This window comes from Lutjanus erythropterus, chromosome 7 (genome assembly GCF_056507025.1).
Source record: "Lutjanus erythropterus isolate fLutEry1 chromosome 7, fLutEry1.hap2, whole genome shotgun sequence".
NCBI lineage: Eukaryota > Metazoa > Chordata > Actinopteri > Lutjaniformes > Lutjanidae > Lutjanus > Lutjanus erythropterus.
In genome coordinates, this window is record NC_139323.1 from 4792320 (window position 1) to 4807401 (window position 15082).

The following is a 15082-nucleotide window of genomic DNA, read 5'->3' on the forward strand; positions in this document are numbered from 1 at the left end:
ACTCCATGAGGACGCCCACGTCCAACATTACTGTCTGTCAGAGGCTGTAGGAGGCTCAGTTTTACAGCTAGAGTGAAGATACTGATATTATATTAAACTTTAAGACCTATATTGGCGCCCAGGGTGCAATTTATCCAAAAATCAGAGGGGGGGGGGGGGGGGGTGTTTTTGACATACTTTTATTTAATAAAAGTATATAATATATATAATAATAAATCATGAACCATAATGGGCCTAAACAGACTACAAAGCCTGTTAGACTGTTTCTTGCAGCTGATGAAGTAACATTTCTAGAATAATGATCAGCTTTAATGAAACTGTTTTAGAATATGAATTTAAACCACTGCATTAGAAGAAATATTTTAAGGAATATTTTACGTTTCAAATTGTTTAATTTGTAAATTAGTGCAATATTTTCACCATTATGTCTTCTCCTTTCCTCATTCAGACACACAGGTTAAGGCAGTAGTCTCAAAAGGTTTTGCCAGCCTCTAAATAGATAATATATTATTCCTCTTTAGAAGGAAGAAGCTTGAAAATTAAATGGTTTCAATTAAAAATATTACAATTTTGACCATTGTCCCTTAATTATTTAAATACAATTTTGAGGGGTTTCTAAAACTCAAACATTTAAGTTTGTCCGAAGAAGAAATGAAAATGATCTCAACAACGGTTGGTAGTTGGTAAAACTTTTTCAGAACTTCAGAGTCTGAGCTGGGCTCAACACTCAAAATCTATTGCAGTATGTTGCCTTGAAATTTTTTCATAGACCTACAGCAATGATAAATCAAGATTAAAATGTTAAAGATATAACTGTTATTCATTTCCATTTGCCAAAGTCACAGGAGAAGGAGCTAAGGAGCCACATGCAGCTCCGGAGCCGCAGGAAATGTGATCATACATGACAAAAAAACATTAAATGCTAATTTAACATGCCAAAATTATAGTCAATTTCCTTTTCAGTAACATGGATAGCACCACTCAACCAAGCAAAACACTCATAATCTTAAACATTTTACAGAAAAGATTCTCAGAAATCATTAATCTTTCCTATTCTTTCAGTTCGGTTTCCCCTCAGGTGAACATGCAGCACAGACCTGACGGGGGCTCCAGCAGGGACCCTGGGAAGAGTGATGGTCACTCTACCCCCCTCCTCCACATCGTGCTGGTATCGAGCCGGTTTCGTCTTGAGCAGGTCTGGAGCTGTTCGGATGGAAACCTGCTGCTGGAGGCCTCCGGCACTGTTCCCCCGGCTCATTAGCACAAAGGAATAATCGGTATCTGGCTGCAGCTGTGTGATCAGCTTCCTCTTCAGGTTCCCTTGAACCTCCACACTCTGCTGATTGTACAGGATCTGCAGGCAGGATGGAGACTCTTACTGACACTGATACTGTTTGTTTGTACAGATTTATGCCCTGGAAACACACATTATAAAAGTTGAATGTCATCAGCATAAAGTAACACATTAATGACTTCCTGTCTCTCTTCCTTGAACTATTATTTCTTTCCTTCTGACCTTACAGGAATAGTTCAACATTATGGGAAATACACTTAGTCCCTTTCCCATCCAGAGTTAGGTAAGGCAGTGTATAAAAAGAGCTGCTGACAAAAACTTCCAACTTCATTTCACAATGGAAGTTGAACCAAAAACGGTAAGTTGAGGCTTGGCTGTTAAAATGACATTACATTTAATGAAGAGCGCATTACTCGAAAGTCACAGTTTAGGACTTTGGTCTTGAATGTGAAGACTTGCTTGTGACCTGCAAAACAATAACTTGGTCCCATCTCTGGAAAATACCAATACCTCTAACACTCCCTGATTAAAATGTTATATCATGATGTTTAATCTGTACAAAAAACAAACTATAAAATGGCAATTTAAGTGCAAGAACTTAAACGTGAATTTATCCCCAGAAGCTGCTCACTGTCACTGCTCCTTGATATTTCTACAAACAACAACTCCCTCTAAAAGCTTGAGGTGTTGGTTGATCAAGTTCATTTTCCACCGAGCCAGGTCAGCTGTTTCCACATGCTTCCAGTCTTAAAACAGTTCAAATCTTCTTGCATTGGGTCCACATGGTATATCCACAAGGCCACATATTTCCTTTTCTAAAGGACATCTGCAAAGCAATTTTTTTGGACACTTAACTACGTCCTCAGTCCAACTCCACACTAAATGCACATGACAGGAGAATGACTTTAGTCTCACCCTCGAAGAGACAGCCATTGTGAAGTGTATTCCCAAAAACTTTTAAAACACATCTTTCAATTTTTTGTTCTCTCTGGCCTTTTGTGAAAACTTTCATTACTATTGATTTAAGTATTATACGACACCACTGTTATTTATGGCTCCAATTCACTTTGTTGTATTCCTATTCCTGTTTTACAGTAGAGTGAAACTTTGTAACCTTGCTGATCTCTGTGTTCTCTGCTTTTGATTCACAACTCATTGTTCTTCATTAGAGGTGCTACATAAATAAAGTTTGATTTACTTGCTTACTAATATTTAGTAGCTGATCCATGGTCATAAAGCTTTGTTTTTGTACTTTAGCTTATCATCAGAGCCACACAGTGCCAAAGGCTGAGTGACAACAAAGACAGGTCCCGTAACAAATAGCCAGTCATAAAGTACAGTTAGAGGCACACTTTAATACTGTGTCAATTGATTTTCTTAAAGATTTATAGAGCAGCTGTTCTGTTAGGGAGGACGAAAGAGCAAAAAGTTTCACAAAGTATGTGTTTTGTTTAGTGATTGTGTAACTTAAAAATCTCATTGAAGTAAAACATTATTCTAGTTATTATAACATTGTGTTAATGATGCAAATTTATGTCTGCATGTATGGTTCCTAAATTAAAAGAACAACTGAAATCATGTAACATGAAACTACAACCTCTGTATGGTTTTCCTCACTTTAGTTATTGAGTTGCTGTTTTTATATCCACTTTTATGAGAACTGGGATGAAACATGTCCTACCAAAATAAAACTTTAAAATGTATTAACACCTATTCCACCTCTAATCCCTTTATTTTGGTGAAAAGGATTTTTATATGTGTAGAATACATGTAATTTATAAAATATTTTGCTCTGGTTTATTTTTTTTGAATTTCTAAACTTGCTCTGTGCCAGAAAACAAGAATTCACAACTTCAGACAATTAAAAAACATGTTAAAACTAACAATCCTTACTGATAACATAGACAAAAAAACTGCTATTATAATCATTTTTGCTTTGAAATTGATTTTTTCTTAAAGTGTTAGATCTTTAAAGTTGTGTCAGAGTTTTCTGTCGACTCCAATTTTTACAGAAACATGATTTAATCAGGCAGAAAAAGGGTTAGCCATACTCTAAAAACTCCCGTCTCACTTTCTGGTTTAAAAAAGCAAGAATACTCATCAAGCACTGCTAAATTTTCTATTTTTCACAAATTCATTAAATAATATTGCTATCAGATGTGTCTCAACCATAACACGTCGACTCTGTAGCCCTTCTAAATCAAAGCTTAATAATAATTATGGTTTAAAAATATGTATTTTGATTAGTATTAAGAGAACTCTGAGCAACTTTAAAAAATAAAATAGCTACTCAGTACAACTATGCTATGAAATAAAAAAATAACATTCTGTCAACTCCATAAGAAGCCGACTCAGTCAGATATTCCATTGACACTTAATGACAAAAATCAAATCACTAGGAGGTTGGCCCATTACATGGTTTAACAGCCAAGAGTTTCATCTTCTAAAATATATTTTCCAGCATAATTGAGGAGTAAAAATCAAAACTGCTCAAAATTTTGTCCCAATTTTCAAGAATGAGTAATATTTTTTTTTATGGGAATTCAGTCACTGTGGTTATTAAACAATAATTCTCCGGTCTCTACTGTCTTGACTTGACTGGATTATGGGTTAGAAAACTCTTTCAGTGAGTTCAGTGCTGCAGCTGCTGTCTGGCAGTCTGATCTTACCTTGAGAGGCACTTGAGATTTGTAGGTTTCGGGCACTTCCCAGGTCAGCAGGACAGAGGTTTTCATCACAGCCTTTACAGCAAAGTTCTTGGTGAACACTGAGGGAAGGTCTGGATGATTATTAGGTGGTTACTTTAATAGCAGACATGACTGAGATGATTCAAAGTTGACGAGGAGCAAGAAAATGAAGGACTAAACTCAGAGAACAATTTGTACACTGTGCACTAATTATCAACATGAGAGCACAGACCCTGTATTATCTAGACACAGTATCATTTCAATTTAATTATTTCATTATTTCCAGTGATAATTTCAATCAATTACATGCATTAAAGCTGCACTAATCAATATATTATCTATAATGGATCAACATATCTGTCTCCATACACACACACACACACACACACACACACACACACACACACTGTCTCTAATAATATACCTGAGCAATGTGGACAAAATCAAATATTTTTAACCAAATATCTCAGTATCAGTATTGTGACAACATTGTAAGGATGATTATTAGTGCTTTAACAAATACTGGCACATGAGATTTTTGATCAATAATCTTTAGTAATGTGGTTATAATGACTAAGTGGATTAAAGCATTAAAGCAGCCCCTGTTTTTTATCAAAACAACTACATGAAAAAAAACAGAAGAGAAAAAGAAAAGATTTTTTTTAATATACTGTAATTCCACAGGATCAATACCAATCCAGTTATATCAGTCTTAAAAATGTAACTTCTAAAAAGTATGAACTGAAAATAAAAAGCCTGGTTGACTCTCTTTAACCAACCTGAGTCTGTCAGAGAAAAGAAGTGACCACCTGTTGGTTAAACTGTGAAAAATGACAGACAGAACTACCACATGACACGTCTGAACTACAAGACCCATACAAGCTAGCATGAGTGGCGCCACACCACACAGAGTGTGCTGTAAAATTTAAGTGCAGGAGTTTAATTGACTGCACCAAGTTGTCCAACACTTCCATTCTGTTGCTGTCTGCTGCTCTCAGCAGGTCTTGCCATTGTCCTAATTGGGACAATTTCATCCACTGTGTGGGAGACCTGCTGCCTGAAAAGCTGATAGAAGCTTGAGTGTGATGTGGGCAGCTTTAGGAAGTAACAGATTACATGCAACAAGATTACATAATCTGTACGTAAATGATACAAAAAAGGTAACTGTATTCCATTACAGTTCTGATTACAAGTACATTTAATAAAAATGGAGATTATTAGGATTATGATTCTAAAATAAAAAACACACAGCTGCCAATTCATTATAATGACCTCTAGTGAAAAATGCTTCACTGGGTGGAAATTTCAACATTTTTTGTCTAAAATTATGTGCCAACAAAGGCAGGAACAGCTGAACAAACTAATAAACCTAACACTGAACATAACACACTCAGCGCTGCAACGATTAATCTATTATTAATTGACTGCATCTCCTTGATAATCGATTAATCATTCTGAGTCATTTTCAGCTTTTGATTTCAGCTTCTTAAATGTAAATATTTTCTGGTTTCATTCCTCCTCTCTCACAGTAAACTCAATATCTGTGAGTTGTGGGTAAAACAAGACATTTGAGGACTCACCGTTAGAAACAGCTTTTCACCATTTTTGGACATATTACAGTCCACATAACTAATTCAGACATGTCCAAACTATTCCATAAAGGACCAATCAACAGCACACCTAATTCCACTAATCAGCTGCTGAAGACTGAAATCAGTTGATTAAATGAGTCTAGCCCAGTGTGCTCCAGCTCCAGGACTGAAAACCTGCAGCCTCACGGCCCGTTATGGAATAGTTTGGACACGCCTGAAATAACTGATTTATCAAGAAACTGCTTGGCAGATTAATAGATAATGAAAATAAGCATTACTTGGAAAATAGCTTCAAACATGTGGAGCACACAGATGACGAGATTGTGACAGGATGAATTTACTGATCAGTGGATTTGAGTTTGTTTTTTTTTTATTAAAAAAAATATTTATTTAAAATTTCAGCTTCTTAATGTGAATATTTTCTGGTTTCTTAACTCCTCTCTGACAGTAAACCGAATATTTCTGGATTATGGTCAAAATAAGACATTTGAGGACGTCATCTTGGACTTAATGAAATTTTAACAATTTCCTGACCTTTCAGGGATAAAATAACTAATCGATTAATTGAGAAAATAATTGACTGATTTATCAGTGACAAGGATAATCATTAGTTGCAGCCCTAAAAACTCTGTATTAGTCTAAAACATTTCACCATATTTTATATTGAGGTAATCCAAAAGTTACTTTAATATTGTGATACTTGGATTACATTACTGACTACAATGGTTAACAGGTAACTGTATTGGAATACATTTTTAAAGTAACCCTCCCAACCCTGGATGTGGGTCAAGTTAAAGTGACATATGTTTACCAAACCATCTAGCTAGTCCTCATCCTTGAAACCTTCTCTCTTATGAACTGAAACATCCTGTTAAAAAGGTTCAAAATAAAAGCTCCGTACATCTTGCCAATCTTTGTTTTCCAGTCTGAGATGTTTCACTTCACAGTCCTCAGCTGTACCTGCAGTGGCTGTTTTTCTCCCCTCAGCCTTGAGAACGTACTCGGATAATCAACACAAAGATAGAGCCTAAGCTTTATCTGACATGTTTTTGGTTTTACGAGAGAAAAGACTTCAAGGATGGGGTCTAACATCCCCGTGTCTGATAAAGTATAACGTACAACCGCTTCCATAAACATTTCTTTCGGAAGCATCTGACACGTCTCCCCTCCAGTGGATGAGACAGTCCCAGACGGAGCTGAGACACAGCATATACTGAAGAAAAGAAGAGTGGATCTGTGGCTGTAGATATACAGTCTGTGGAAGTACTGAATTTTAAATGCTGCAAACACTGGTGAGATCATAAACATACCGATGAAGATGCAACCTGCTGCAGGATGACAGCTACAAAAAACATGTTTATATTTTTACCCTCAAGTCTGCATTGGAAACACTCAGGGCTCTATAACCTGCCAGCAGCAGGGCAGACAGATTTTATGCATCTTTCCTCGGGCGCTGGGCTGTGCTTTTTTGGTGTCTGCACCTGTTTGGTAATTCCTGGCTCCAAATGAATGTGTTTGCACTGAGGTGGGACAAGAACTGCAGCTGAATTTCTGCTGATTAGGCAGCGCAGTGACATTTTGGTGCTCGTTTTGGCTCAAAAACCTGTTTAAACCTGCTCAAGCCACCTCTTAATGCAGATGCTGGGCAAATTTTGGTGGATTTATTTGGCAGAGACCTGTAAAGATTGATGTGTGCACCAGCAGTATTATGTTAAACTTAGTTTTAGTCTTAGTGAGTTTTAGTCTTTTGTTTTTGTTTTGTTTTATCCAAGCTTCAGTCAGTGGAACTCAGTTTTCATTTTTGTCATAACTGTGTTCAATGCTTTAGTGATAGTTTCAGTTTTCTTTGTAGTAGACAAATATGGGTACTGTGCATCAAAGTTTGACAGATCCAGCACCAACAACTACTGAGCTGCTGATGCTCAAACAAATATTGTTAGGAGGAAGGGGGGAAAGATGAGACAGGAGGCTTCTCTGGTGGGTTTCCACACACACACATTCACACACACACAGCTGGTGCTCGTTTGCCGCGATTGTGTTGGTAAACTGTCGCGTGTGTGCATGAAGTGTGTGCATCTGCACGTGCTCACCTGACAGGAGCGGCCCAGGACGGACAGCCTCCTACGTTTTGTTGCTGGAGATGACAACAGTCAACTGCTTTTCTAGTTTTTCTGCCTACTGCAGCTTTAATGGTGACTGACCTTGTGCATTTTTCAAAACTGGCAAACCTCAAACCTTTATTTTATTCATAGATGTTTTTTAAAGATTTTTTTGGGGGGGATAAATAAGGACTAAAATTGTGCATTAGGCTTGATTATTTCTTTTAATTGCAGCCGATGCAATTTAATATCTGGGATGTTCTTACTGTAATTTTGGAACTTCAAGCTCTCTCTCTCTCTCTCTCTTTCTCCTCCGTTTCAGTTGCACTGCTTAAAGGGGATGGACGAGCTCATGTCATTAGTCATTCTGATCATCTACTGTTTCTGTATTCCTCCTAATAACGTACCGAAAAATGTTCTGGTGATGCCCATGTGCGTTTATTTCAGTAAAATAGAGCCCTGAATGTCCAATTGATGGAGTCATGTATGGAGTGCTGTGGTCAGATGAAGCTACAGTAAAACAGTCTCACCTGGCATGGAGGTGGACATGGTTCTGCTCTGGATGCTGGGGCTGATGGGTCCCCCTCCCTTGCTGGTGAAAGCTTGCACCCTGATGTCGTAGGTGGTGTCAGGCTGCAGACCTTGGACGGTCATCTGTGTCTCCGTGGTGCTGTTGGTGCTGTTGTGCTGGCTGTTGATGTCTCGGTACACCACCACGTACTTGACGATCTTCCCGTTCCTCTCGGCCAGGGGAGGGGGGTCCCAGGCCAGCTTGGTGGAGGTGGCGGTCAGGCCGACCACGCTCAGATTCTGGGGGTAGCTGCTGGGGATGTCTTCGGGGGTGCTGATCTCTTTCACGTACTCCTCCCCGTTGCCTGCTCGGTTCTTGGCACACAGTTTGAAGATGTAGGTGGCTCCCCTGTGCAGGCCGGTGACTGTGAAATGATCATCTGTCTGTCTGAAGTCTTTGACAGTGAAGGCTTCCTCCTCTGATCTCTTGTACTGCAGCTGGTATCCCACATGTTCCCCCACCATCTCCTTAGGGGGCTGCCACTGGATCAGGGCAGTGTTCCCGATGGTGGTGCTGATCATCATCGTGGGCTTTCCAGGTACTGGAAGACAGCAAACAGTCCCCAACATGAGCAAATTTATTCTTGGACTCTGATTTAAGTTTTGAGCTGCATGTTGTGTATGAAAAGTGTGAAAAAAGGAAAAAAGGAAACAATTTTTCTTAAAGATTCCTTTTTGGACTTTTTAGCCGTTATTTGATATGACAGCTATAAATGGACAGGAAATGGGGAAGAGAGCGGGGAAGACCTGCAGCATCGGGCGTGTGCGCTTCCAACTGACCTACCAGAGCAGCCAGGTCATGATATTTTCTTCATACATCTTACTCACTAAAGTATTTCCTGAGATTTAAGAACGTGGCGACATCTTCAACGTTAGGTCAGATGCAGCGACAAGCACGAGCAGTCGGTCAATCACACAGGTTGTAAACGAGCTGAACATTTTGCCAGATTAGCTGCCACTTCATTTGAAGGTAAAAGAGTAAAAAAATACTCAGATCCTCTACTGAAGTAAAAGCATTAATACCACAATGTAAAAATACTTCATTACAAGTAAAAATCCTGCATTTAAAGTCCTACATAATGCACTAAAATAACAGTAAAGTACTAAGTAATGTAATTTTACTGTAGTACCCTACTAAGTTACTTTACTTTTACTTTACTACCTTACTTAGTACTTTTTACTTTACTTTTACTTTAGTAACTTACTTAGAACTTTTTAATTCAGTACTAAGGTAAAAGTAAAAGTAGTAATGTCTGCAGAAAACACAAACAGAAGATGTAGGTCCCTGTTTAAACCGAGGCACCAGAATGATTTGTTTACTCCCAGACCCCCTGCAGGGGACCAGTTTCCGAACACGTCACCTTTTTCACCTCTTATGAGATTGCAGGTCTGTTTATAGTCAAATTGGCCGTTTTCACACATTTTCTTGCCCTGTAATGATCCAGTAACAACTACCAAATTACCATGCTGTTATCATAGCTCTATTTTCAAATGGGTGGGCCATCTAGAGCTGCTTCCTGACTGAAAATGTGCATGCTGGTCTTTTTATTCTCCTCACGCAGTTTTGTTTGTTTAATATTCCCAGGACAAAAACTGGTGGGGGTTTTGAAATGGTTTGGCGAAATTCTTGTTTTATACCAGTAGCAGGACTGCTGACCCCAGAGGGTTTAATGAATGTTCAGCACTGACAGTGTGAGTTGTAATTTTAACATTCACCTTTATTCAGTTTGGCCGGGCTGTGGATTTGTTTACAACCTGCATGAGGCTGACTTCATCCTTGTTTCCCCTGTTGCATCTATTTTTCTGTTGTGGATGCAGTGTTATCATAATCAATACCACCAATGGCTGGAACAATGAAAATAAAAACAACTTTTATTCATACTTTTGCATAACTTATAGCTTAAATTGATGTATCCTGGTAAAGATCTTACTTTGCCTGGTCCCTTGATAAGCAATCATGAGATCATGCAAGAATCCATTAGCCAGGCTTTAATTTATTATAATTATGTTATTTAAGCGTTTTAAGTTTGTGGGCTATATCCTGGAAATTTGGGTGGACTCTGATTGGCTGTTAGTGTTTCTATTGTTCATCAAATCTCTCTGAAAGTGATCCCACAGCTATCACTCAACACTATCGTCGTTCAGTCATACAACTCACATTATATGTTTATTCAGCAGCAGAACATGACTTACGTTTGGTGTCTAGGCTCCGACTTCATCACTCCCACAGGTTAAGTTACATAGAGATATAAGGGGAGTAACGAGCAAATTCTTGAACGATGAAAATAAATTGATTCACACTGTTTGACCCAGGAGGGAGTGACAGATATGTCAATTTAATGGTATGTACAGTATGATGGGATAAATGAGGTTGTTATTAACACAGAAGGCTGATCTTTGTGTGATGGCCTTTCAGGCTTTGCAAAGTGCAGCAGGATCAGACTGTGAGCTATGCAGAGGAAGACAGCTATCAGCTGAAGAGGAGCAAAAGTTATGTAGCAATAAGGATAATTCTGATTGCATTAATGTGCATTTGATACTAATAAATACTCTTCATTCTTTCCCTGGTATGAGTGGTTTATGTGTCATTCCAACATTTCAGTGACTGCATACCGGAATGATGTTTCAGATATGTTAAGTGTTGTATAAAGTTTTTCAAATGTGACCGAGGCATTTACAAATAAAATGCAGCTGTAGTTATTAAATATCAGATTTAAGTGTCAATGCTTGCATCAAGTTAACTGAACTAAGAAGTCATTTTATCTGATATATAATGTTATTATAAATGCTTGTGGCTCTTATAATAACATCATTTTGAAAAAGTGGTACCCAGGAAAAGCAACTTGAGTACCCTGACCCTAGACAACAGCACATCATAAAACAGTCACAAAAATCCCATTGGTAATAGTGATTCGTTATGATTGTGTAATGTATTGTAATGTACTTGCAAATAATGTTGTCATGGCAATAGATGCATTAAATCAGACACTTTTTTGGGTCTTGGATTTGTTGCCAATATCACAAGTTTGCTAACATTAGCTAGCCAACAAAGGCATGGTCATACTAGAACAATAGAGGTTGTTTTTTTATTACCTAAAAATTCACATTTCATTTGAATGCAGTCTTGTCACAGCTGGCCACTAAATGTGTGATATTAATCTTGCTGAAACATGAAGATGGACTCCACTGTAAAGTGTTCCTTTCAAAATGAGCCGTCTAACAGGAAGATGGATGTGCACACAGAACGCACCTGCTCCTGTGGTGGTGACCACCTTGGCCTTGCTGCGAGCTCCGTCGCCCTTGGTGGTGTACGCGGCCACAGTCACAGAGTAGGTCGTCTCTGGGAGCAGACCTGTTATGATGGCCTCCTGTGTCGGTCGAGAAATGGGGAGCAGAAGAAAGAGAAGGGAGGGAGACAGAGAGAGAGAGAGAGAGAGAGAGAAGAGACAGAGTGGAAGAAGAGGGAAAAGACGGAAAGAAAAGGGCAACAACATTCAGGTTGAGTCGACGGCCTCAGTTGAATTGGCGTGCTGTCAGCCGGGTTACTGTACCAGGCACTCAGGCACATTAGACAAGTCAAGCGTACACAACATGCTTCACATTTCCAACACTCCCAAGGCATTTAAACTGCTCTTTTGAGGAAAAAGTCAAGTGAAGGCCATGAAGGTAAACCTGGAGTGCATTCAGATGAAATCGTTAATGAAGCTTCAGGTTGTTGACTGTAGTGTTGGTATATCAGCTCATTGGAACATTGAAAAACACTATATTACACTGGTTATATATCAGTCACACAGATAGTATTCATTAAATAATGTAAACGATGCTTTAAACTGTTTTTAGTTAATTACAACTTGGCTCTTGTTTTTGCATTTTTGTATTTTAGGTTAAGAAACTTGCAGCCATACAAACAAACAGGTTGTAAACTAATCTCTACAACAGATATCTGCATGACAACAATATTTAAATTTTTGTATCACTTGATCTCACTACGGCATTCAATATTATAGACAGTGTCATAATATGGATGAGTGAAAACTACCTCAAGTTAAATAAAAAGAAAACTACAATTCTTATTGAAAATAAACAGAATTTAAAGTCATCTTGCCTCACAAGTCAAGCCAAAAGTAAAAAGTCTAGGGGTTACTCTTGACTCAGACCTTAGCTTTAAAAACCACATCAAGAATGTTACAAAAAACACTCAGAAATATAGAAATAAGAAATAAGGGTAGCACCATGTTATGTCAGTTGACCCACTCATCTGCAACTGATTATTTTGTGAATGTACAATACAAACAGGGTTGATGAAATTCAGCTACGACCACTTGTTTCCTGTTGTTCTGTTTTTTTTTTCTTATGTGTGCCAAGACTCAGCTCATGTGTGCGCAGGAGACCAGAGAGAAAAAGGTCTCTGTGTTCAGCTCTCAGTACTTTTGTAGTATCCAACTGAATCTTTGTTTTCCTCATTGTGCTGCTTTATAATAAAGCTTTTAAATAACAAAATTTGCCTGACAAAGGTCTAGTAAACGTCACAAATAAATGTTATATTGCAAGTTAGTATGCAGGAGTCCTTTTGCAACTTTTGGTTTACTTACCTCTCTCCTACGCACCTGTCTCATCTAACTGATGTGAGAGGTGTTCCTTTGTTCTAAATAACAAAATGAGAGAATTTATAGGAAATGAAATGTGTTTATTGACCGTTTCACAGCCGCTTGACTCAAGACGAGCATTTCATCACTTATAGACAAACCTTCAAGGTCTGTTGTAATGAAGATGCAAGTCTCTGCAGTGCTGGGCTGGGTGGCAAACCTTCATGCCTCCTCAGGAAAAAAGGGTGAAAATCAATGGGTGTCATGTTTCCATCACTACCCATCAGAGCTGAGGGCAGTAATTGCCTGTGACCACTGCAGAGTCATTTGACCCAGGAGTGAACGCTGGTTGTACCACTGATGACAAAAACCAGATATTAGTTGGTGTTGATGGGTATTTTTTCCAGTGTAAAAAGGACTTTAGTGGCCTCCTTCAAAGATCGACTAAGTGCACCAGGGAGTGATGATAATAACTTAAAAACTTAGCAGCAATTGACAGCTTAGCTTTCAGTTCTGCATTGATGACTTAAGCACAAAGCCACAATGTACAGGGTGCATTGGATCTATGTTGCAGTGAGAAGAGTATGTCATCATTCATTATCTGTAATCCACAGGGCTGGAGCTTATCCCAGCTGACACTGGGCGAGAGAGGTTCACCCTGCACAAGTCGCCAGTTCATCTCAGGGCTGACACATAGAGACAGACAACCATTCCTGCTCACATTCATTCCTACAGACAATTTAGAGCCACCAATTCATCTACTGAGCTGCATGTCTTTGGACTGTGGCAGGAAGCCTTAGAACCCATGAGAGAACCCATGTAGACACGGGGAGAACATGTAAACTCCATGCAGAAAGGCCCTGCTCCAGCCCCAGGAATGAAGAACGAATTATAAATTGTTGTGGGGACATTATCTGACAACATGTCTCATGTTATGTTGTGTTCTCCATGCTTAACTTGTCTGTATAAAAACACTATGAGGGTTTTAAAAAAATATACCACAAGGGGCAGCAGGACTTGTAGTGTCAAACATGATAGAAGACATTTTCAGCAAAAATCCCCTAGACTCTACCCCAGTGGAAGATGCAGTAATATGACAAAATATGGACTTCTGCTAAAACAGAGGCTTGAGGTATCCAGGCCCTGAATAGAAGTGTGTATAGCTACATACATCTAAAACACAACATTTTCCTGAAGTCAGGCGTGTACCAACGCAACACTACTCTTTCCATGCTCGGTGGGAGGTTCTTTCGGAAAAGAAGGTGGGGTTTAGCCCAAGCCACAGGGTATAATGTAGAAGAAAGAGCTTTTGGGAGCTGAATTCATTTGATCTCTAGAGGCATCCCAGGGCTTTTCTCTTTTATACTTGTAAACCAATAAACCCTTTCACATTAGACTTTGCTCGACTAGACTACTTTCTTCCAAGTGTCTTGAGGTTCTAGCAAGAACTTTTCAGAGTCTTTTTGACTAAGTGTTGGCCAGACTCCAGATTTTTCCCGAGCCAACAAAATGTAAATAGAACCAGACTGCAAGTCAGAAATCTATTAGAAAAAAAAAAATGCACAAACGTATTAAATAAACTGGTAATTTTATCCCACTCATTTACATGTTAGACTCATAAACATGTCTGTACGACAACACACACCTTGAACACGAGTCACACAAAGGCAAAAACAGCAATAAGAGACTTCAAACTTGATACGTCCCATATTTCTGCCCACACATGTTCATACATGCTCCTCCGGTGTTCAAAAAGCCTTGTTAATGCAGCTGTACGTACAGTCTGTCAGCTGTCGAGAGTCCATTAAAAGGCCTGGAAAAGGCCCACCGCTCTCAGATAGCTGAGGGTTCCTTTCTAGTGCAGCTCCTGACTGATGAGTGGAGGAGGTGCGGAGATGAAGCGGCTTGTGATGAGAGAAAAATGGCAGCGGGATGGTGGCGGAGGTGCGAGCGTGTGCGGGGGGATGATAGTTCCAGCAGTGAACACCCAGCGGGTTCTATTTCCCCCATCAGACTGGCGCCTCCGCCTACAGCCCAAGGCTGGCTGCGCCGTGGAGATGACAGTGCAAATTAGCAAGGCCCTGCCAAAGCAGCCAGGGGTTCAAGAAACAACCAAAGCTCTAATTATTATTTTATGGCTGGCAATTTTAAATCTATCACAGGATGTTTAAAAGGTTCTTCTTCTGCTAATTTAAGAACAGACATGTACAGAGCAGAATTCTGCTAGGGCCTAAAGAGATATTTCCCTCCTTCC

General features: G+C 39.1%; 1 protein-coding gene across 7 annotated transcripts in view; it reads right to left on the minus strand.

Annotated features, from left to right (window-relative positions):
• The window catches only part of ptprfa (protein tyrosine phosphatase receptor type Fa), a 467935-nt gene that overhangs the window by 102803 nt on the left and 350050 nt on the right, over positions 1–15082 (minus strand). For 4 of the 7 annotated variants that reach the window (XM_084722446.1, XM_084722450.1, XM_084722448.1 and 1 more), the window contains 4 exons: positions 11493–11610; positions 8203–8784; positions 3964–4073; positions 1098–1354 (listed from right to left, as the gene is read on the minus strand). In XM_084722446.1, coding sequence (XP_084578572.1) covers positions 1098–1354; positions 3964–4073; positions 8203–8784; positions 11493–11610 — 1067 coding nt within the window. The remainder of the gene's footprint in view (positions 1–1097; positions 1355–3963; positions 4074–8202; positions 8785–11492; positions 11611–15082) is intronic. The other 3 variants (XM_084722451.1, XM_084722449.1, XM_084722447.1) reach the window with 1 other exon arrangement.